Below are 24559 nucleotides of genomic sequence, written 5' to 3' on the forward strand. Positions count from 1 at the left end.
CTGTGGTTTTAATTTGTCAATTCCATTTGCGTTGAGCTGCTCATTAGTAAAGGCTTGTTTAACTAGGTAGGGCTTCAGGGTGATCCCTAAGTTACCACTCTCTTTTAAATTTAATTAAAATAAGGTGAGGAGAGTGGTCTTTTGGTTATGGACGTAGTTTACTTGCATGTATCTATCTTTCCAGCTATAAACTTCCAGGGCAACTCTTAAGAAAGTTGTTTTACTGTCTCTGAACCTGTTCCTCATCTGTTGAAGGAGGTTATAGAGATTATCTCCTTTCATTTGTGGTCTTCTTTGTTCCTGTTATATAGCTTAATCATGGGTATATTATGGCATTCCCAAGAAGTTGCTGCATGCCCTGGTAGCCAGTCAATGTGGGCACGTTAACTAGTCCATGTCAAAGTGGATTAAGACTCAAGTTGCTCAAGCCAGCATGGTGTGAGGACTTGGTCTTTCTAAAGAACTATTGGTCATGGGGTTTGGTAACATTTTACTTTGTGAAGCAGAGGACAAGAAATAGTAGTGATTAATTGCCATGAATCTGCTGGGAATGTGTGGCAATTGCAAGAAAACATTTTTTTGCGTGCAAGTATCTTTTTGTATAACTTGTATGTTTCTAAATCACTCTTCTAAGGTGTAGGAACCCTGCTATGGAGCTGATAAATATGTTTTCTCAAAGAAACTGGTTTTGAAAATGCTAGGCTTTATACTGTATGTATATTCTCATTGTGGTTTTTTTTTGAAAATAGCCCTGTCATTTTTTCTGTTTCTGGAAGAAGTATTTCTCTTCCAGTTTTGTTTTATAGGTGATTTTTTTTTTCTTGTTCTTTCCACAGCCAGCAATGTTCTTCCATGTGTGTAATGGGAAACAGACTTGTAGCTGCCACCCTCCCCCCAAAGTGAAATAAAGTCTAATTCTCTGGGACTTCATTAATTATAAAATAAATCTGTATTATTTTCATTAGCTGTTAGGGTCTAATACCCTGAATTTAATTAAAGCTAATTGAGTTCTCCTTTTTTTCTTATTTAAAAGAGATAATAAACAGCATTATCAGGCATTAAACTTAAGTGTATTGTGCTGTTTCAAATGATTCTGAAGGATTGTCCCCATTTACTACTACTACTAGTTATTAACTTGCTGAAATCAGAATGGTTCTCAAGAAAGGTTCTAGTGTGGATGAACTTAATGCTGAGTTAAACTAATAAATTAAAATAAATGTGGCTCTTCCTATAGCAAACAGCGATCATGTTTATCTTCCTTCATAGTCATTAAAGGTAAAACTTCCAATTAGTTAAAATACAAAACATAACCTATTGCACTCCTAATGTTCTAAAGTGATGGGAAATTGCCCAATCAATAGCCCTTCCACATAGGATTTTGGTTTTTTACAGTAAAATAACGAGTTGTTCACAGGACTAGCTCTTAGGTGGCAATTAAAAATGCAACACGGTACTGCTTAACTAGGTAGTGCAGAGTCTTAAATCTTCTACGGAGAGAAAAAAATCGTAGTTTCTTAGTACAGTATTTCAGGTCTTGGTTGTGCCTGTGTTTCTTCTGCATTGACAGGGGAGAGGATGGGTCAGTTCACAGTGTAGAATTGCTGCTGCTATGGGTTCCAGGAAGAGGGATAGCAAATTGCAGTACAACAAGGTAAGAGGACCATGGCAACAGCTGCACTGTTACAAAGGAGTGGGTGGGAGGTACCTGGGAGAAGGCTTTGATTTTTATGCTTCAAGTTGGAAGCAATTAGAGTGCTGGCTCTGTTCTGAGGAGAGAAGAAATTGCATCTCTGCAGAGCAACTGTGTACTCTGAAGAAAGAGAAGGAGCATCCGGACCAGTTTTGGTTACTGCCTGTTCCAGGGACCCTTGACAGTTGACCAGGAGGGCCTTCGTAAAGGCTTCCCCCATGGCTAGCCTGCTGTGCTGGAGTCTTCATGTTCATTATACTTAACACTGTAATAACTACTGGATAATTCTTTCCGAGCTTGCGAGACTGTTCTTCCTTTTTATTGCTTTGTTACCAGTTAATGACACATTAGAGGGGAAAGTGAAAGAAGATTTTGTGGTTTTGTGGGCATGTAATGGCCAACATCAGAATAGCCTTCAGATCTTTTTTCAGGTGTCTGACCTAGTCAGCTGTGCAGTTCCTCACTTTTGGTACTCGATGGGTATGTATCATGGTTGAGTGTTGGGTCACACATGTACATGGGAGGAACATCTCCCCTCCTGCCTTTCCTCTTGAGCCTTTAGGTACAAGAGGGGAGTTGTGCTGCTGCGTGGTCAGGCACTCCCAGCCTCCCCTGAGCAAAAGGCAGTGGATGGTCAGCATCATTCCTGCCAGCAGCTTCACTGAATGAATGCATCCATTGGTCCAAGGTATTTTTATCCAGACCTTGTGATTTTGTGTGGCAAGTGACTTCACTGTGTGTTTAATTTCCCATTCATTGGAAGCATGAGGTCTGCTGGTAGTAACTAGCAGGGTGACTTAGATGCAGATGTAGCACCTGAGATTGCTTTGAAGTTGTAGTTTGACATTGACCTTAATGTCAAAGCCAAGTGGTATAGGAATGGTAAACAGCCTCCTCATTATGGGTAGTATCCAGCAGGTAGCTTAAGATAAATATGAAGCAGTGTAATGGTTTCAAGTGCAGAACTTAAGAATATGAAAATTGCCCATGACTCGAAGCAATCCATCTTCCCAAGTGCTGATCTGAAAGCTTAGAAACAAATTGGCATTTCTTTTTCTATAATGCTTGGTTGTTACTTCTCTTGTTTCTGAGGTGGGTTAAACTTAACTTCCTGAATGTTTTCTTTATGTAAGGGTTAAGCATAGCTACTTGTATGCTTGTTAGTTAATAAATGGTCTGCTGGGTAGGGAATTAATTTGGAGAAATTTGAGGTGAGAAAGTTGCTGATTCCTGGAAAGAGTTGGTTGGAGCATTCACACTTATTATAAGCACTCTGTAATTCATATTTGCCCTCTTTGAGTTGTAAGTAACCTAATTCTGTGTTCTGTCCCCCCTCCAACTTAAGGAAATGTATTTGGGTTTGAAAGGGGGTTTTTGTTCATTTGTTTGACCTAAAGATTGAAGTTACCTTTGCAAATAAAGGGAGAAGTGTTTGGTTGAAGTGGTACAGGTTTTTAGGTTCATCTTAATGTACTGCCCTAATTATTTGGATGTCTCTCTTTTGAACTGGTAGAATATGTTTTCATTAACGTAAATGTGACTTTTTGGTGGAGAATATCTATGCTTAATGGAAACAGTAAAGGGTAAAATGTAAAAAAAAAAAAGACCCTATAAAGTAGGGCTGAAAGGACACTTGCAGTTCTTAACCATTTGTCTGCATTAAAATTGTGACACAGTTGACTTGGAAAAAAACAAATCAAAAAACCTTGTCTATGCCAAGTGAGGATGGTTTTCTGGGCTTATGCCATCTGCATCTGCAGGAACTACATTCTCATTGGGAGGGAAGTGTTTGTAAAGCTGTGTAAATACCCTTCTCTGTGTTAGCTAATGCTGTCTTCTAGATCTGCCAACAGATGGCCCTAATGCCTTTCTTGCTTCTATAGTTTTCAGAGCTCCCTTAAGCTGTAGCAGAGGAAGAGCAAACCCATTGCATTATTGTGTTGTCACTATACATAAGCTTTGTTATGAGCTTAAAATGTCCTTTGCTTTTTCTTCCAAACGGATAGTTTTACATTCTGCAGTAGTTTCTGCCTCTTCAGAAGCTGATTGTAATCCTTCATTGATAATGAGATTTAAAAATAAACATTTCCCTGTGAATTGTTAATGTTAGCATTTTTCTACCTGGTGTTTGTCCTGTTCTCTGTTTCTGAACAAGTAGTATCTCCGGTTGTGTTTCCACGCTGTTGTTGCTACAGGCTGCTAAGACAAGCTGTATCATCTGGTATGGTTATGACTCTTTATTTGGGACTGGTGATTTTATGCTGGCATTGGTAGATAAAGTGAACTCAAGGGACTAAATGTACAAAGTCGATTTCAATATCAGTCAAAGCACAACTTTATAAAGTATGTTGGAGTTAGTAATTCCATACTAATAAGTGTAGTCTCTTCTGCTTTTTTTTCTTGTGGAAGAAGGACATATGGTATATAGGTATTTGTGGCTGGGACTTGCCCCTACCAGGTCCTTACTCTTTCTTATTTAGTGCTGAGGAAAGCATTTATTAGCTTTTAAATGTGAGTAATTCTATTAAATTTGATAGAACTGGTCAGAGTAGCGGCCTCAAGTTGCGCCAGGGAAGGTTTAGACTAGATATTAGGAAGCATTTCTTTCCAGAAGGGGTTGTTGGGTGTTGGAGTGGGCTGCCCAGGGAGGTGGTGGAGTCCCCATCGCTGGAGGGGTTGAAGAGTCGGGTTGACATAGTGCTGAGGGATATGGTGGAGTTGAGAATGGTCAGTGGGAGGTTCATGGTTGGACTAGATGATCTTCAAGGTCTTTTCCAACCTAGATGATTCTGTGATTTTGTGTGTTAACTGCACTTTTTTTACTCTTGGGTCACTGTCAGCTGATGGTGGCTCTGCTTGCAGGAGGGACTTGATAACATGTCTGCTAAGGATCTGCTGCTTGAAATTTAGTCTTCCACTTTTTTTAACTAAATATTCACAATATGGTAACGTGACTGAAGAGCCTCAGAGGGGACAAAAGGCACATTCTCCTAGCTATGAACAATTTTGTTAATGTGTCTTGTAATCCTGATTGACAGCCCCCATCCAGTCATTGCGCAGTACAATCGTGTGACAGCTTCCCCTCCCTTTCTGTCACTCATTGCTAGGTGCCGGTTGCAGGGAGCAGGTTTCATTTACAGCTGAGGTGATGACAATATTTGTCTTCTGTAAACAGCAAAACACCAGTTTTCTAATTTTGACTTAGACTTGGATTTCAGTCTGTGGGTGTTGTCAGTACCGGTGTCCACACCACAAACACTTCCTTTGATAAAACTGCAGCAGTGTTTTACAAATCAAGGTTCACATAACTGTTCTGAAAAGCTGTGATACTACCTAATGCCCACACAAATTATTAGCTATGCTTACTGCTTTAAAGGAGTACTCTTGAAATGTCAAACCCTTGCTGTACATGTTTGCAAACTTAACTTTAAATGATATGCTCAGATCTCGCTCATTATAGATAATTGTATCTTCTCTCTGTAGAAGAAGATCTAATGCTGAGCACTGTCTATTACCTTGCAACCGTAAAGTATTCTAACAGCAGCATATTCTTTAATTGCTTTGAAAGGTAACATTTTGCTGGGACATCTAGGTTGTGAATATAATGAATGAGATTTATCTCTGATGTGTTAATTTGCTTGAGTGTTTTAATGCCAGTGATTCTCATCATTTTTTTGGTGAATTTTGAGTTTTCAGTTGTTGCCTGCTGGATTTATTTCTGCTGAGCAGAGTCTGTCTTAATATTTTCTCTAACTAAAGAGTAAAGATTAAAGCTAGTTTTTGGAAAGTGTTCCTTGATAACAAAAAAAATGGGATGAAGTTTATTGTTGTGTTTAAAGCTTAATTTAATATTCTCTCACTTTTTCTAAGGTATGTTGTGGAATAACAGGAATTCCTTGACTTGCCACTACTTAAAGGCATAGAACTTTCTGTATATCATGGATTAAACTTCTCTTCCCCCCTCCAGGTCCTAATATTTATATTTTGCAAGTTTGGCCAAGGACAAGAACTAGATGGCAGTTTATATATTAGTCTCATCATTGGGGATCATAATACCCTGGTCTAGGGAAAGTGTTAGTGGTCATCCTGAAATGCTTGGTTGGGATGGATCCTAAAAAACAAAACAAAGCACCAAAAACAACCCCCAAAAACCTAAAATAAAAAGAATTGGGACATTAGTGGCAAACCATGCAGAAACTTGTGGCCTACTCTGCTCAACCTTTGAAAAAGCTTAACCTTTGAAAAGCTTGCGTTATTTAGGTAGTTTTGGTCATTAGATGACGCTTGGCAATCTCCTCGTTCCCTGTTACTGTGTCACCTGAGAAATGGGGTGTAACTGCTCCTAATCTGTAATCGTGTGGGTAAATCATTGCTTTGACCTGAGAAGTGGTACCTGATGGTGAGAGGTGTAGGACAGCCTGGCCCCATTAGCTGTGTACCTGCAACTGTGGAGGGTTCCCGGCATTGCAGCAAGAATTTTGGAACAGGATTCATGGTGCCTCTTCCAGTAGGGCAGACCTTTGCAATTGCTGCTCTGTAGTAACGAATGTCAGAAGCAGGAACTGGCTGACATTGCACAAAGTGAGTTTTAAGTACCAATATGCTGGGATGCGGGTGGTGCTGTGAAAGGAGAATGGGGTCAGGGTCTGTTTTCAATCTCTTTGGGTTACTTTTTCCACCTGCTTTTTAGAAGACCTGCACTGCAGAGATTTCCTTGCCTCAGCTTCTGCAGGAGGCTTCTCCTTGCCTATTTATAGCTGCATCTGTGTATGCTCCAATGTTGTTACTAACTTTCTCTTATATTTGCCTTTTAAGAGCGTCAAAACTTCTGATTCACAAATTCTGTTCAGTTGCTTCCTTCACTTTATTCTCTACTCAGCCTCTTTCCCCTCTTCCCATAATCTCTGCATCAGTTTCCACCATTTCCCACATACGTTTCCTTGCTTATAGTAAAAACTGTTCTTCCAAAAAGCAAATGAAGACTATTTTGGTAGAATAACTGTCAGGGAAAGTGTCAGTGAGATTCAACATGAGTAGTAATTGCAGTGTTCAATAAAACTCTTTCCCTTTTCCTCTTGACTTGTGGGAAAACAATTTATAGAAGCTTGTCAGGCTTATTAATCTGTTTCACCTATGCATGTTTCTAGCCAGTTATTTAGATTAGTTTGAAAAAAATCCAGTCTGAAGGACAAGGAAATTCTGAATAAATGTTCCTGATTTTAATCCTTGCAGTTGACTGTAGTGGACAGATTGCAATCAGCACCAACTTGTCCATTTATTTTGAGTTAAGTCTGTTGTGTGCATCATTTTTTATCTAAAATTATGTATTTGTGTAAAACGTGTAGGTGCTTCTAAATGAGCAGTAATGATAAACTGTGGTCTTCAAAACAGTTTTTCTTATCTGGACAATATCTAAATGGAAGACTTTTATCATTACATTTTTATTGCAGCTAAATTTATAATTCTGCATCTCTTAAATTTTTGTTGTGTTTGTGTATCTTCAATACTTCTTATTAACTATGTTTTTTTTTCCTTGTAGGGTGACTTAGCAGCTGTTGAACAGCTGCTGAAAAATGGGGCAGATCCCAATGTTAAAGATAATGCTGGCTGGACACCACTGGTGAGTGCTGAGGACATTTTTTTTTTGTCATCTGTCTTTTGTTCAGATTTCATCCCTCCTTTCCTCTCCTATATTTTAGTTCCCTTTACATGCATTTAGGTGACAAAGAATTATGCAAAGTGAAGAAGAGATGATAAACAAGTTTAAAATAGTTTATTAGCAACTACTGACCTGCCCAGATCCAACTCTCTTTTGCTGGGGTAGGGCATGCCAAGAAAACTGTCAGCCTGCAATTCTGCAGTGCAGAAAATATAACTATGATAACTAGAAAATGATCAATTTTAGTCAATGTGTATATTTTATGGGTTCTTAATGTCCTCATTTCTTTTTACCGTTTGGAAATATATCAGGTAGTTGAATGAAAAAATTGCTGACTTGAACCTTTTGTTTATTTTCTGTAATTCTTTTCAACCATGCCTACTTCCTTTCCTGAAGAATACTCTTGATGGACTCTGTAATCTGGGAGGCTTTGTTCCCTCTAGTCTAATTTGCACGCAATTGGCCTTTGTTCAGTCTTCTCTGTGCTTTTTATTAGTGCTAGGTTCCAAGGTTAATTCATGTCAGGAATGTAATGCAGTATCCTTGCATCATCTTCCCTGACCATCTACTAAGAGGTGTTTGAAATATGTTAACTGGTGTAACAAAGGTCCTTCCTCTGAATTCTGTTTCACTTCAATTTTCTGTTTTTACTACTACCCAACTAGCACGAGGCATGTAATCACGGGCACAAAGAAGTGGTGGAGCTGTTGCTACAACACAAGGCGTTAGTGAATACCACGGGGTATCAGAACGACTCACCGCTTCATGACGCTGCCAGGAATGGGCACGTGAGCATTGTTGAGCTGCTACTTCTGCATGGTGCCTCCTGTGATGCAGTGTAAGTAGGTGTGGGATGTTATTTTAGCTGTAGCTAATGCCGCAGTTACAACTTCCAGTGTGTATGTTAAGTAAATACGAAGCAAAGCTAGTAATAAACGTGATTTATTTGAAGTGAGGGGGTGTTAAATGTATGCTCCACTATACTTGTATCACCCCTTTCAAGGTAGGTCTTTCCTTTCTGTTTTGCTTTGTCCTAAGCTTTTCTGAGGACATCTGAGTCATAGATAGCTGGAGAATTGGAGACTGTACTAGGGAAGTAACAAAATATGCTTACCCTATTCTTACACTTTTCTGCTGGCATCTTGTTATAGCTACTGTCAGATCCAAGATGCTGAGCTAGATTAGTTTTGAACTGCTACAGCTGGTTTTTGTCTCTTTACTTTTACTATGCTGCTTGCTAGCAGAAGGTGTTTCAGTCCAGTCTGTTCTACCTTCACATATGGCATAGACACAGGCTGAGATTTGGGCAGTGTGTTTTATTTTTTCCATTCTGGATCAAAGCACTAATCCTTGGTACACTTTTTAATTAAAAAAAGCCCCAAACCAACAAACAACAAAACTCTAGAAATATTTTCAGTTGAATCTTCTATACAGTTAATGCCTCCTGAAGATTTTGGCATTTGTGTATAGGAGGTGCTAAAGTATCTGTTAGCCTATGAATAACCCTGCAAACTATTAGTATTTTAGACACTAAGTGTGGGTTTAGGTCTTGTAGTATTGTGCCAGAACCTGCATGTATAAAATCTGAATCCGGTGCATGTTGTCAATAGGTGTGTGTATATAGTAACATGATAGGATGAAGCATAAACAAGTTCAGCTTAATCACTTCAGCTCTCAGTATTGGCTCTTGAAGCTTACAAAATTAAGGTACTCTGTGGAAAAGCACAGGGTTTTCAAAACCAGTCCTAATCTTGAATATACTGGAGTTAAGAACAAAACAAAGAAAAAACCCAAAAACCAACAAACCCACAAAACTTCAGCATGAAAAAGTAAAACAAGGATCATGTGTTCATCTTCTCTTTGTTCTTGAACAACAAAGACCAGTGCATTATACCTTGAAAAGCTGACAGCTTCAGAAACTAATTTTCAAGCCACTTGAATATTGGGAACTGACTGTGTGACACTTATCACTTGTCTATCTGGTATTTGAAAGCGTAGCACAGACAACAGCTTTGATGCAAAGGTTTTGACGGGACTTAAGCACTGGAAGATTTACACAGCAGAGACACCAAATGCTGACAGTGGGCTCTTCAGGTGTCTTACTAGCCTTAGTCTCTGCTGCATGTGTTCACGCAAACTGAGCTGAAGCTGAACCTCTTTCAGCTCATTCTACGTGAGCAAACATGACTTTCTGTTGAAACAGAAGCTTTTTAATCGTGGAATGAAAGATGTATGTAAACTTTCATCTCCAGCTTAGCTTTTCACTGAGTACAGGTAATGTGCAGTTGTATGTTAAAACAGTGTGGCATAGGATATGTCACAACTCTGCAACTACCTACCTCTTGCAGTACCTCTTAAGTATCAAAAATGGCTTCTAACCCACTTCTAAGTATGCCCTATTCTTGACTTAATCTCCAGGGTACTTGGAATCTCTAGTGTGTGGTGTTAATAAATATACATACTTTTTTTACCTTAAACCTTTTTGTGAACAAATTTAGCAGCTTTGAATCTTTGTTTCATTTGTCTGGCAGAAGGAACCACAGGTGCTTTGGCAAAAATCCAGTCCTGTATATCCCCTTTGCAAAAATTGCGGCTTCCAAATCTTCTGTAGGCTCTCTATCTCTGTGGGTGTTACTACTGCATTGATAATGGAAAGGTTGGAGGTTTTCCTTCCCACCCCCCCACCCCCCCATCCCCAACCCTCCTGGCTATTTTTACAGAGAGTGTTAGAGACATAAAGAAAGGGATGTACAAGCAAAGTGTTCAGGCTTGAATAGTAAGACTTTACTGACCTTTTCCAAACACTACCAAGAAACAACAGAAACATGAACTGTATATCTGAGACTTCTGAGAATCTTTGTGCCTGCCTCCCTTCCTTCCTGTGCCCTGCTAGCTTCCAGCAATGAATTGTGCTATAATCCTTTCCTGGATCGTGACTTTGGAAATCTTACAGGGTTTTCTCTTCCACTTCTTCTGGTAGTTGTAGTCCTCATTAAACAGTGGTTGGATTTGAGCCTTCTTTAATGTAGAAGGTTTAAATGTTTTTTTTTTTTCTAATGGATGCAGGCACCCTTATAATGAAATCACATCTGGCAGGAAGCTTGCTTTTCTTCAGTGACATTTTTCCTAGATCCCTGAGACCTGCAGACCATAATTTTGAGAACAGGGTGATCACTTAAGATGGTGCAATTATAATTCTTTTCAGTACAACTAGTTATAATTGACCTCTTTGTACTTAATGCAGGATCTGCTTGCCTTCACATTATTACTCTAGGATGTTTGAAGTAGAAATTGAGCAGTGATGAGTAGAACTTGCAACTCTTCTCAAAGGTTTATATTCTTTTGGAATACACCCAAGGGGAGTGCCTTAAATTTAGAGGTATGCAGTGTGTGCTAAGACTATACCAAACCAATTTTGCAGAACTGATAAATTTGTCTAATTTTATTTTGCTGCTTTTTTTGGTGTATGAAACTCTTTCTAGTCCCTCTGTGGGCTCTTGAGGCTATCAATGAACTAACTTTCAGCCCAGGAGAGAGGGCCTTCTTTATCCTAGCATATTAAAGTGATTCTTCATTACCTCATGGGGGTGGGGAGGAAAGTTTGATTAGTTCACTGTGGTTATTTAAAATGTTTTCCTTTAGCTAAGCTAAGTAAAACGTGAACATGATAAATGTATTCAGATGTTACATGGGACACTGAAATATATAGCATGAAACCTCACAAAAGTGACTGATGTCTTGCTGCTGTTTTGACCATAGAATTAACTCAGTTTTGTGTCTTAATGTCCCTTGTGTGTTGGAGAGTTAATCTACTGGAATAAAAACAGAGCTTGTGTTGAATAGCCTGCTTAGAGCAGTAGTTTTGAAATTTAGTATGATATTCAATTGTGCAAGATGAAATATTTTTTTTAAAGATGTGCAATATTTACTGACTGCAGGCTCGAAGGCAGGTAAGATTCACTGGTATGTAGACGGATGTAAAATATATCTGGCAGCAAATACAGACGATTTTTAAGGGACCTCAATTCATGAGGCGCGTGGATATTAACATAACCCTAGCCATCAGAGTGCTGAGACTTTGCAATTTCAGATTTACATCATCAGGTTCACAGACCCGTCAAGTACATCTCATTCCAAGTGTCTTTCAGGCTAGTTTTTTCTCCTTGCATGTTAATACATAGTGCATTAAGAAGTAACTGTATGTAATATGAAGCAGCTACATATCTTTTGGACCAAGCGAATACAGATAAGAACTACCTCTTTTGCTAGAAAGCAATCCTGGGATTTCAGTATTCCTTGGCAAAAAATTTTTCTGGAAATCTGTAAGATTTAATAGTTGTGGCACTTCATTTGCCATTTGAGGTTTTCACTGACTGGGAAAGATATGAACTACAAATGAAAATATTATATGAACCAGTGGACCTATTAATTGTCCCGCTGGTCTACTTAATTTTTTTTAAGTTAATCTCCTACACGTAGCTAATTTTTATTTTTATAGCTTTTTTCATGTGCTCTCTCTCTTGAATTCTGTCTTTTTTCCTTGCTTCACAGCAAGCCAAGTGATTTGAAAAATTAGATCTGTGCATTTGCAATTTCACAGTACTTCCTAAATGCTTTCACTCAAATGGGCTATCTTGCCAGTTCTTCATGCACAATAAGTTTAGCATTAGTAAAAATTGTTGTGTTGCTCTATTTTTTTAGGTGTTAGCTGTCTTTGAGTAGTTGTGAATCTGATTCTGAACAGACCTGTGGGAACGCTTAGGGATAGACCGTGGTCCTCAATTATGAATGGCATAGGGGCAAAAGCTATTATAACCTGCAGTTAATTCCAGGAGGCATTAGACCTGTGACACTGACATAATTTTGTCTACTTTAAGTCAAGATAGTGCAGGACTTTGCTGTCTAAGTGCAAGACAGTATGCTTAGCTTCCTGCTGACAGCAAGTTAATTAAAACCCTGGCCCTGTTTGGATATCTAAGACGGGCTTTCTGGCTACACGATTAAATGTTTTTCCTTCTATCAGGTTCAAATAAGATTTCTGCTTACCACACTGTCAGAATATGGGTGCTGATTGGAGAACCCCAAACTGATCAGATTTCCATATGGGAATTAGTGGTTGCAGTACTGTGCTGAGACCTGGTTGTGGGATTTCCATTCAATACTGAACTCTTTTTGTGGGGCTGGGGTAAAACTTGGTTTATGCTCAGCTGTGGAACAGCAAATAATTTCTGGTGTCAAAACTCCTGATTACAAAGTATTACATAGTCATTGTTTGCTTGTATCGAAAGCTGTGAAAGTTTGGGGCTTCTAAAAAATGGTAAGGGTGTGTCTCCCTATTTATCTTCTCCCCTCTGGTTGCTTATTTACTGAAAGCTTACTGAAATGTTTAGAAGGTAGCTGTTAAGTTTTTCTGACTACAGAAGTAACCTTTGTTGTCTCGGTACCTAAGACTTCAGTGATGTTGCACCGTAAACTGAATCCCATTTCTAAAGCTTTTCATAAGTTCTTTGATCTGTCAGTCCTTAAAACATCATCTGTCGTCTCATGTAAAGTCATACTCAGCAGATTGCATTGAGTTGCTCTTCACTGGGCTCATCTTTGTTCTCAGTACAGACATCCTACTCTTTGATTGGAATTTGTTCTAGCTGTAAGAGCCCTCTACTGACTATTCAGTACCTTGATGACTGACTAATAGGAGACTGCTTGCATCAAAGGATACATTTGACTCTTGAGTGTTTAAAACAACTTGCAAAAAGCCCACTGGCATTCTGGTAGAAAGAAGTATGCCTTGGAGACCTGGTATTCTAGTTTAAGCACCAGAGACACTTACTTTGCTCTTGTAGAAACAATTGTGTCTGTCTTCTGAGTATGGAACTTGTTCTGTTAAGCAGTCACGTGCACCGGACCCATTTTCAACAAACCCAGACCTATAGTAGGAGCACACAAACATAGTTGTTATTTCTAAAAGTGCTGTGTTTGTGTGTTAGGGTGGACCTACTGTGCATATCTCACTTAATTTTGTTTTGCAAACTGTATTAAAATTCATTTTTTACTCTGAACAAGGTGGATGATTGCTCTTGTTCAGCTTGACTGCAAAAAGACAGATTTGAGCATGCATTTTTGCCAAAAGCTTCTGTTCCTGTTCCTTTGCCTTACTGGTGTTCTTGTGGCTGCATAGATCTGGTCCTTGATCCTGATCACAGGGTTAAAAATAATATACATTCCTACTACATTAAAAACAGTTCTTCAAGTAAGTGCACTGATAAGTGTACCAGCCCAACAGAGACTGGGCAAGGTCTCTTTCTGATCATGATTACTTACTTTTTGAATGATTAGTGGGTGCCTAACTAAAAAGAACAAATCTGGTTTTCATCCTTTTTCTTTGAAAAGAATGTGTAAATTACAACAATATCATACTTGAAATCTGTTGTTAGGATGTGTTCCTTGTCTTAGTTTTTATTTTGTAAACCCTCTTTTCTCCTGTTTCAGCTACTTTTTCTCACCTTCCTTAAGCTCAACAACCCGCTTTGTTGCAAACATTCAAAACTCTTAAACCCACCCCTTGGGCAGGTGTTCCTTTCTTCAGACCTCAGCTCCCAAGTTTGTCACATTTTACTTCAAGTATGCCACCTTAACATCCTATGAATAGCCATTAATTCTTCAATGCTGCATAATGACAGGATAGCATTTTGCCTTACACTGGTTAGTAGCACCTGAAATGATCTTAAAGTTAAGTGGATACAGAGGGAGTAGCTGGAGCTCTTATTTGTACAGTTGAATTGGCAAAAAATGTTCTGTATTTAACTGTGGTGGCCTGTATATTTATCTACGGTAAACATTCATGAGGTTTTTTCCAGCAGTCAAGGATCTCACTGTGACTTGGGGTGGAGACACTCCCAAACCTCTGCTACTGCCATGCAGTGATTTCCTCCCCCTGCTTAGTTCACAGTAAAAGGTCAGCCATCTAGTCTGAAGGTGATTTTAGTGTATGTGCTAATATTTTTTTTTTTTTTTCCTCTCCTCTCTTGGATGCATTGTTCAAAGGAACTCTATCCTGCAGCGGTTCGAGTGGAATATGGCCCTTATTTAAAGAAAGGACAAGAGCTACCCTGATGATGCATGACAAAGCAGGAGCAGCATGACAATATTTAATGGGCTGCAACTCCCAGGACTGGGCTGAGATTTAACCAGTTATCTTTGTCTGCAGAATTTGTATTATGCTAGCTCTTCACTCATTAATAACTCAGAAGAGCTCGGGGTTGGTAATACTGTAAAATTAGCAATTGTAAAATACCATCCCGGAATCTTCTGTGTGGGATTTCTGTGGATTGTTGTTTTCCCAAGAGGCTATGTTAGTGAGCAGTGCTCAGTCAGGAGCACAGAAAGGTGCTAAGGTCAGATGTATCTTTCAGCTTTGCACTGGCCAAAGGGCCCCTGTTAAATCAGAGTGAAGACTTAATGATTCGAGCTTCTCTTTGGGCTGGATTGGGTTATGGCTTTATGTGGAATTCCCTATAAAACTTCCAAGATTTGTACTCTGCACAGGAACATGTGGCTAACTAAGAGCGCTTCGAAGATGCAGTGGTTTCTTGACGTCTTTAAATGTTTCATTGTTTGATGACTAAGCTTGCCAGATTTCAGATACTGAGTCAAGGCTTTGTTCTTGGTGACAAACTTCCCCTTCATAACGAGCTCTTATTATGCTTTTTGAGAGCCGGAGCTACATGAAGTGGGGAGAAGAGGATCAGCTGGAATAGCCATTGTTCTTGCAAAGGGCAAAACAAGCAGGATATTTCCCAGGAGTACTGGCAGAGGATCGTGTTTGTTAGCGGCAGTTATACCTGTTCCATGGTTTCAAGCTTTCCTTCGCTCACTACCATCCTGCAACTGCAGAGTTGTGTGAAGAAAAGACAGAAACCGTGGTTGTGCTTGATGTTGTGTTTATAGCAAATCATATCTGTCTGCGTAATGCTAAAAGAATGGGAGAGGAAATGGGTCTTGAAGCATATCTAATAGCTATGAGGTGCCACATAGGATGAGTAGTGTTCAACAGAATTGGCAAACCAACTAAAATCTGAATGAATTGCCTATAATGTGGTCTGTGGAACAGCACACGGGGAAAATGAGATGCATACTCAAATTTTGGAAGTGTGAGGGAGCCACAGTTCCCAAGTAGGAAGCAGATAGCTTCTCCCATAAAAGCATAACCACGGCAAGTTCCAGTGTTTAACACAGTATGTAGAATCTTCTGACATGTCTTTTATGGCAAATGGGTAAGCCAAAAATACATTTCTTAGTTATATGACTGCAACAAAAGATTAAAGCTGAAATTTCTGGGTCTTGTGAGTGATATCAAAGTGCATCCTGAAACAGTTTAACAAGGACTGTGGTTTATTTAACTGAACATACTGCTCTGAACATCCCTTACTCCTCAGCTGAATGCAGCAGCTTGTAATTCCGTATCCATCTGTCTTGGATGCAATTCTTACTTGAAGCTTTGTGGTTTTTAGCTGAAATTACATATTAATAAGAAAGTAGGAGGGAAAGCTACCCAGCTAATGTGCCCAGTTAGTTAAGAGTCAAGTCACATTTTATTTACTTAAACCCATCTGTGCTTGTTTTGCCAGTAATATATTTGGTCTGCGGCCTGTGGACTATGCAGAAAGTGAAAAGATGAAGTCTGTGCTAACGTTACCAGTGAAGAATGAATCATTGTCACTTAACCAACCTTCTGAGGTAAGTGTCTGTGGTTTTTTTGTTTTGCTTTGCTTTTTAAAAAGGCATATGTTCATCCTGTAAGTATTGAAGTCTGGGACCTAATTACAGTACATCACCTGGCTTCACAGGGAGATTTAAAATAGGCTAGGAAATTAACTTGGACAGTATTTCTAGAACGTATGGGGGACACTTACAAGCTATGATATTCTGTGTTATAGCTTTATCTGGGAGAACAAAGGATGTTTCTTGTAATATGGCTTGATTATAGGAGAATGAATACTGTGTTATTCTTGAAGTGTTGTTGATTGAACTTTGCTATTGTTGTGGTTTTTCTGTATATTTAAATTTGTTCTACTTGCCAAACTGTCTGAAAGCAGCAGCAGTCTTTGCTCCAGGTGCTTTTTGTGGGCCTTTAAAAGGCTGTTCCAGTATCGTCCTTTGTCCAACAATGAAGCTATCAGCTCAGCGGTTGAAAACAGCTTTTGGAAGATTGTTTTGGGGTTTTTGTTTTTCTCTTATTTTTGCCAAAGACTTCTCAGGTCTTGTGACCAAAATCAGGTTATTCAGGTTTAACAAGTTACTACATTGTGAAATGCTTTGTGCTTCGTAATGAATGATGATTAAACTGACCTGGCTGATACAGTCCTAGTCTACTCCTGGGTATACAGCCTGTTATGAATCCTTCCTCAATGAAGTAATAAGATACCTGTTGGCCACAAGTAAACTGTTGCAGCTAAATTGGCAAGGATATGACTGTTCCTCCCACCTGTAGCAAATGTAAGATGTCAGCTCTTCAGTCGCAAATGAAACACTTGGTATTTGCATTTGCTTTGGTTTGAGTGTGTGCCAATGGATGGTTACCAGCTCATGTGGATGGCTTGGTCCAAAGCCTGAGGCTTTGGGGTAACTGGGTCTCAAAGGTATGTCTGCCCTATGGAATCTGGGAGTACTTACAAAGACCAGGAGCTGAAGTATCACATCCTTGTCAGCATAAAACTTGAGCAAGCAGCTCACTTCGCATTAGTAGTATCTGCATAAAAAACCATAAGCATTCATTACTTACAGGGCCATGTATTAGTGACTCTTTAGTAAATTCGGGTGTTAATGATGTAAGTTACTCAACATATTGGTAGTGTATCTGTTTGTAATACTTCACTAAAAGTAGGAGGCTTTACTACTTTTTTGGGGAATCTTTTTCTCCTTCAACACTGCAGTCAGGCTGTTTACACAGCGTTCAACCGGCTATATGTGTGCACACCAGTATTTAAAAAAAAAAAAAAACAAGGAAGAAAGAACTGATGCATAAGCTGTTTTGGTACCTTGCATTAGAGGTATTTAATTTAGCTTATGTCAAGGTTTTTTTCTTCTAGAGCTAGTTTGTTATATAGAGATGTATTTATGGACCCTGTCCACTAATGAATTGTTTTCTTATTAAATAAATTCTTATTAAATAAAGCTGCCAAACAAGTTAGTTGCTTTCCTTGTTCCCACATATTCAGCTTATTGTAGGATTTTCTGTTCATGCAGGCACTGAGCCCCAGCCAGCCAAGGGATGGACCTCTTGGTATACTGGGGAGCAATCTTAGTTTGAAGCAACAGAAATTGCTGAACAAACTAGCAACAGTTCTGAAGGCTCAAAGATGTACTGAATTTAACAGCAGAGGTATGTAGTCTTGTTGAAATGTCTCTGTCCAAATATAAGTAACTACAGTTTTGCACTTTATCCTTTAAGACAGTAGCTACAACAGGCTTTTTTATCATTCCTAATAATGCACTATCTGAAATCCCTGAATTCTAGCCATAGTAGAATGATGGTGTGTTGTTGCATGTAAATGCATATAAAGCCTGCATGGTTACTGAGACGGGAGACTTCTAGGGGAGCCACAGCTTGACAGTATATTGTCTGTTATTTAAAATCCCTAAGTCCTCCTCAAAGACCTCTTCTCTTTACACTTCTTTTACCAATTTTAAGGTCTCTGCTCATATGAGATATCCTGTAAGGTTTTTATCTTCCAGAAGTGGCCTTAGGCAGATGGTGCCTTTAGAAAGAACATGTCATTGACTAAAAGTTGACAAACTTCTTCTCACATGCTACCTTCTCTCAAATTTTGTTCTTCACTAAGATGATGGAGCCAAGTTATGGGGCTTGAGGGTTTCTTGTTCCCTTTCGAGGAGGCAAACATTGTCTTAATCCCTCCTATTAGTTCTTCTTTGCAGTGCTGCTTTTCCTGCTTGTGAAAGAAATGCTAAGGTAATTTTCTCCTACCATCTTTCACACCCTGGTTGCTACTCCAGAATTGTGAGTTGAGTTCTGTTAGCTTTGTGTTAAAGCAGTGAGATCCCATAGTAAGATTCCTGTCACAGTTAAATATAACTTTAAAAGGATTAAAAAAAAAATACTATCCTATAAACCAGAGCTGCCTCTGAAGATTTAAGTGTTAGCTTAGAACTATAAAAACGTGACTTCCCTTTTTTACAGCAAGTATATGTTGAAACCCACAAAATTTCTGATAGCGCTTCTACTTACTCATATCTTAGTCTCAAGAATCACATACTTGTGCTGGAAAGAGTGGTTGATAAATTATTATAGTCTGTTTATTCTTTAAATGGTGATTGATTGCTTTTCAGCCAGGCATGGTTCTGATTTTTATGTGCTTTTACTTCTACTGATGTAATCTTTCTCCTAGTAACTCATCTTGTTATTCCTGATGTTCCAATGCCAAGTACTGTCAAATGTATGATGGCTGTTCTGACTGGATGTTGGGTTCTCAAGTTTGAATGTAAGTATTAAATATATGGGATTCTTCAGGCTTTTTAACCAGAAATTGTAGATGGGATTCCAGAGAAAATTTTCTTTTTCAACAGCTGCCCTAATTTCAATACTAGCTTAACATAGGTGTGAGGGTTTTAGGTTTTAATCTCCTGAATGACAAGAGATTTAATTAAAATACAACTATTCCTTCCTTGGCAAATGTGTGCTTTTCATTGTTAGATGTATTGGATAAGTCGTACCCTAAGTATCACTGGGGAGTGAATTTGTTCATTGCTACATTAAGAGTGATTTGGAAGGCAATGGAAAATATCCTGGGAGAAGAGGAAGGAATCTGTTAAATACTTGGATTTCTTATAAGCAGCTTCCATTGAATTTGATAGGAAACTTTTCCTTGCTTGGGGTATGTAATCAAAGCCTGTAGGAAGGTAAGGTGTTGCCTATAAGCTGAGATCTGTTGAAAGTTATCACTTCTAATCGAAGTTAGGCTGTCAGCTGATCATAACCCCTGTTTGTACTGTCCACTAAAGTTTTCCATTTGTTGAGAAATTTTTCAGGCTTTATGCAATCCCAGCCTCAGGCAGATCAAATGTGTATGTAACTTTTGACACCTGTTTCTGAACACGCAAGCCCTGCAGACTGGAGTGCTCTTCAACTAAAATAGTAACATCCAAGGAAAGATGACTTGCACGGTGTCCTCTTAGCATGCAAGTAGTTTTGATGTCATCTTTCATGCAATCTGTAATTAGTTTTTAGGTAGTGTGCTATTTTGTACAGCTGCTTTTATGGACTTACACCCCAAATTCTGCTTTTTATTCATTCTTTCTAATGTATTTCTTAGTATCTGCTTTCAGAGTAGTTGTAAAAGCCCTCTTCTTCCCCTTGAACTTTATGGTGAAGTCCTTTTAGCTAAGTACACTACAAATGAGTTGATTATTCATGGAAAACTCGGACAAATTTCATTCCAGTTTTCTACTGCGTGACTAAACATCAGAATATAAGGATTCTTTAGTGGTCTGAATTTTCAGTCACTAATGTTTATGAAGGCACTGCTTAAAGCTTCAAAAGATGCATAGTAGTTTTTTAAATGAAGCACATCATCAGACTCTTTCAACATTGTACTCTTTTTCAGAATGTTCATTTGGCTTCCAGATAGTCAGTGGGCTTGTTCCACACCTTTAAAAAAAAAAAAAAAAAATCTGTTGAATCAGTGTCCCTTCAAATGTTTTCTGCAACAGCTGCATTGGCTTCTGTTTGTGGCCTTTGAAGCATTTTTAAAAGGAAAACATTGTGTTATCTTTGTACTGTTGTTCTTACAAGTAGGAGTAGCTTCTTGTTGAATAACATGGAGAAATACTGTTTATGCTTAAGCAAGCAGATGGATTTGATAACCTCCAGACACTTTGTTAAGCAGAAGGAAGGTGGTTTCCTGTTTGGAGGTATGGATAGAGCAGGAAACTCAAGAAGGCCTAGGTTGCGTACTTGGAAAAGGGTGTGTGCAGGTGCTCTGGAACCGTATCCTGTTTAACTAAGACTGAATAATTTGTTTCTGTGGTGTATCACTTTGCAGGTTCTTGGCTTCACTCAGTTCAGGAGGTCTGTATACCTTCTATCAATGTGCTAGGTTTTCCTTTATTTCATTTTTATCTTCTTGCTAGTCAGATGCTTAGAAAACTTCAGCTGAATGGCAGGGAGATTTAATTAGTGAGACCTGAGTTTAAATCTTTGTGGAAGAACTTTTATATTTAGAAGTGATTGGAAAATAAAATATAAATAAAAATGTGTGGGGGTTATTCAGGGAATATTTTCATATTTTTTGTTTGCAGCTGACTTTTATGTTGTTAGTACTGATTAGTACAATCCTGACTGCTAATGCTCTCAGCTTAGTAAGCAACATACTACTTAAAAGCGAGTGATTCTCCTCCCTAGTGGGAAATGTTAGTAATAACTCATGGGGTCTGATGCAGCTAAGTGCCTATAATTAACAGCACCACTCCATCTGTTCCCACCAGTCTGTTATTAGTCTTCTTCAGAGTCATTACAAGTTAAAGATTGTTATAACAAATAATGGGACTCCAGCTGATGGAACATTTGTCTAGGAAAAAGAGGTCTCTGCTTTTCTTTTACATAATTTGTCTTTATTTATCGTGACTTTTTGACTTCTACTTGGGTAAGTTTCCTTAAATGTGATGCAAATAAACTTTCAAAAGTGTGTGCATATTCTGTCTTACTTCTGTCAAAGCCACTGCAAATAAGTTGGAGTTGCTTATAGTTCAATGTTCTAAACCATTCACTTAAATTCATGTTCAAAAACTTCACTGAAATATATGAAAAAACAAAGCTCGGTGTAGCACAATGAAATGCTGACTATGCATAAGTGAGTATTTGAATTTTTTTACTACAAGGTAAGCTGCATTTGACTGTTATTTCCAAAGTTATATTTATAGCCTACACATAATTATACCACTTTTTTAAAAAATATGGCATGCTTGCAAAATACAGTACTTCATTTAAGAGTGTATTTCTTATGTTAACTCTTCCGTTATGGCAGGCTTTCAAGCTGTGTTTTTCTAATAAAAAGCAATTTCCTTCTCTTGTATAATTCTATGGTGCTTCCGTTTATGTGTGTCTATACACACATATATAGCATTCATTAGGATCAGTAGAGAGGTAATGTGGAATTTTCCAGCAGGGTTTGAGCTAAATGTAAGGCCTATAAGTATTAGTGAGCCAAGATTTAAATATGTATCTTCAGTTTTGGGGTTCCCTTTTGTCTTCAGGTAGAAGATGAGGATGAAAGGATGTCACCACTGAGCAATATTAGATCTTCACAGAAGAAAAATTTCACCTTACCAGTTGCAGTTGCATATTTTCCATATATAATACACTGTCAGCAATATATCCACTTTTGAAACAGCATAGAATTCAATTGAGACACTGTTGTCACCGTGCTCCTTGCCCTTGGCCATATCTTTCATTCGTTTCATTATTTTATTGCCTTCATTATTTCTGGGATGGTAATAGGGCACAAAGCATATCATTATCATTCTGCAAGTAGGCTGAGACAAAGATTCAAGTATCACTGTATTTCCTCTGTGCTTTTTGTAGAGCATAGAATAGTGTAATTAAAACCAGCAGAAGTCTTAATAGCTTTTCAACTTGTTTTTTCTTAAACTGATTGTCATCTGTTAAAGCAGGGAATGAAAAATGATCTTGGTAACGCTATGCATTGAAACAAGCTCGGGCCAGTCTTTGCAGCAAAGTATCTGGCAGAATTCTAAGCATCTGATTGCTTATTCCTTCATTTGTTTTGCTTACCTGAAGCAGCAGCAATGATTCAGCTCTGATTGCTTAAAAGAATGCCAAAACCCCCTGCTTGTCCTGTAAGGAAACGGTAAGGAACAACTGGGAGTTGACTGGAAGAGCTAGGGAATTGCATGACTGACATCTCAAGGCAAAAACATCTCTCTGAATTTCTTGCAGCAATGTGCCTATCCCTTGTTTAAGCTATTAGGCGAGGGAAGTGCAAGGCTGTTTGAGCTGACTGCTTCTCAGGCTGGACTGTCTCTCTACCATGTGTAAACATCTGTTAAGTAACAGGCTGATAGTCAGCAAAGCCCTCCCTCCTTAAAACAGCTCAAAACTTTTGACCTCTGGAGTTTCATGCTTGTTCTGCAGTTGGACGCTTCAACCGCTGTCTCTTACAAAAGGACTTACAGCTCTGTGGGAGGTGGTAGAAATATCTAATGTGCATATGCATGTTTTAGTTGTACTGGGTGTACAGTGGAGGGGAATGTTTCACATCCACAGGGTCTGAACTTCTGCACTCCCGCAGTGTCTGCACCTTCTGGAAAGGAGGAGGGAAGTGGTTTTGCTTCAAAGTCTGCACAAATTTAGATGTGAAGCTGCTGGGCTTTGCAGAGGAGAAAATGGAGGTGAGAATGTCTTAAATGTGGCGTTTGCCTTTGTCTGCAGAGCTAGGAAGTGGGCTGGTTTAAACTAAGGTCTAGAGGAACAGGAAACCATGTTTTCACTGCTCCCTCTGTTCTGCTCTGTGTCATCCACATACTCAGTTTTTCATATTTAGAGAGTCCTTTTGCTCTAATTCACTTTTGGTTTGAAGGAAACGCTGCATTAAGGAAGCCTGTTGTAAGGAAAGGGATGGGAAATACTACCTTGTTCATGTAAAAGCATGTGATGGGATCTAGAGGATGAGTGTTCCCAGTGGAATTTAACCTGACCGCTGCACTTGAGGAATGGCTACCTCCAGTCACTTTGATCAGTCTAGAAAACAGCAGTGGCAAATAGTGGTTTCTTAGAAAGATAGGACATTGGGGGTTTAAGTGAAGTAATGATTTTCATATTACATGCCTCTAGCTTTTGGGAATTGGTGTTTAAGGACTTTCTAAGCATCTGCTCCAACATGTTTAATAAATATCACCTGGATTAACTTAAATACCATTCTTAAGGAGATTCATTTTAGTCTCTGCAGCATCTTATGTCATTTCCATGTGTTGGACTGCTCTTGTTTCACCAAAGGAGATCTCTACCTCCATGATTCTAAAGTTACTTTATAAGCATAGAAGAGTATAAAAATTCTTTTCTGTGCTGTAGCAGAGACCATAATGCTGTTGATGAAGGCAAATTGGTGCTAGCCATGCCAAATTCTCCCAAGGCTTTCTCTCAGTCCAGATTTCTTCCTTTTCTAGGAAAATAATCCCATCAAGCTTTACTCAATCTGCATCTAAGTCTTAAAACCTGATGCAGACTGAGCTGAAGAAGTTTCAGTTGCAATCTCTACTAGATCTTGGATGTGTAGTATTTTATCTTCTTTGTTGCTATCATGTATTTCCAAATTACTTTTAGCCGTTCGAAGAGATTTTTTTGGGACTAACCCCTGCTCTTTGCTTTATTAATGCAAATCCAACAAAATTCCAGTAAGGCTAATTGAGTTACTGAGAGCTACCTCTGGGTATCAGGGTGATTACAACTTGTTCTTGGCAACCAGTTCTTTTTGTACTTTATCCTGTTTAAATTGTTTTTGCTGATGCAGTTAGTTTCATTATAAACCAATAAGACTTACATGAGGAAGGATTATAGGGCTCTGATCTCAAATTTTGCAAATAATGATTTATTTCCAGTACTAGTAGCTACAGTTGTATCAAAGGTCAATTAACAATACTGTTGGAGTGGGTACCCTTTTAACCTGCTTGCTCCTTATATACTGGAAGGTGAAAAGGTAGGGGCAGCTGTTCAGTGAGGGAATAAGGATCAGTGTAAGTAGTGATGCCTTACTGATCTTGCTAATGAGGGAAAAAAAATTGAGCAGTATTTTCCTTGCCAAATGTGGTGGCATCAAGCTAAAATGCAGTTGTATTAAGCTAAAATCTTTTTCTGCAATATTTTTTTTAGGGACTTTAATGCAGGCTCAGTTTTTGCTAGTATTTGGTGCAAATGATCTTATTTATATCTACAAATTCCAAGTGTGAAATCAGCTATTTAAGAGGCTTTTAAACTTCTAATGTTCTGTATTTCTAGGGAAGAACCTTGCGTGACCCCTCTGCACATGCAATCTTGTCCCAGTATGGTCTTCTGTCAGGCAAGCTTTATTAATGAGTGCTTGCACACTTGAACTGGGCATTGAAAAGGAACTCTGGTCCATGTGAAATGGAAAAATGTCGCTTGCCTTGATACAAGTCTTACCCTTTTGTGGGTAATTGAT

At 38.7% G+C, this 24559-nt stretch overlaps 1 protein-coding gene across 2 annotated transcripts in view; it reads left to right on the forward strand.

Annotated features, from left to right (window-relative positions):
- The window catches only part of BARD1 (BRCA1 associated RING domain 1), a 44569-nt gene that overhangs the window by 13456 nt on the left and 6554 nt on the right, over positions 1-24559 (forward strand). Inside the window, exons 5-9 of one of the 2 annotated variants that reach the window (XM_074872573.1) lie at positions 7230-7310; positions 8015-8187; positions 15977-16085; positions 17595-17730; positions 18755-18847. In XM_074872573.1, the coding sequence (XP_074728674.1) occupies positions 7230-7310; positions 8015-8187; positions 15977-16085; positions 17595-17730; positions 18755-18847 (592 nt within the window). The remainder of the gene's footprint in view (positions 1-7229; positions 7311-8014; positions 8188-15976; positions 16086-17594; positions 17731-18754; positions 18848-24559) is intronic. The other variant, XM_074872574.1, reaches the window with a different exon arrangement.

Source organism: Strix uralensis, chromosome 6 (genome assembly GCF_047716275.1).
Source record: "Strix uralensis isolate ZFMK-TIS-50842 chromosome 6, bStrUra1, whole genome shotgun sequence".
Taxonomy (NCBI): Eukaryota; Metazoa; Chordata; class Aves; order Strigiformes; family Strigidae; genus Strix; species Strix uralensis.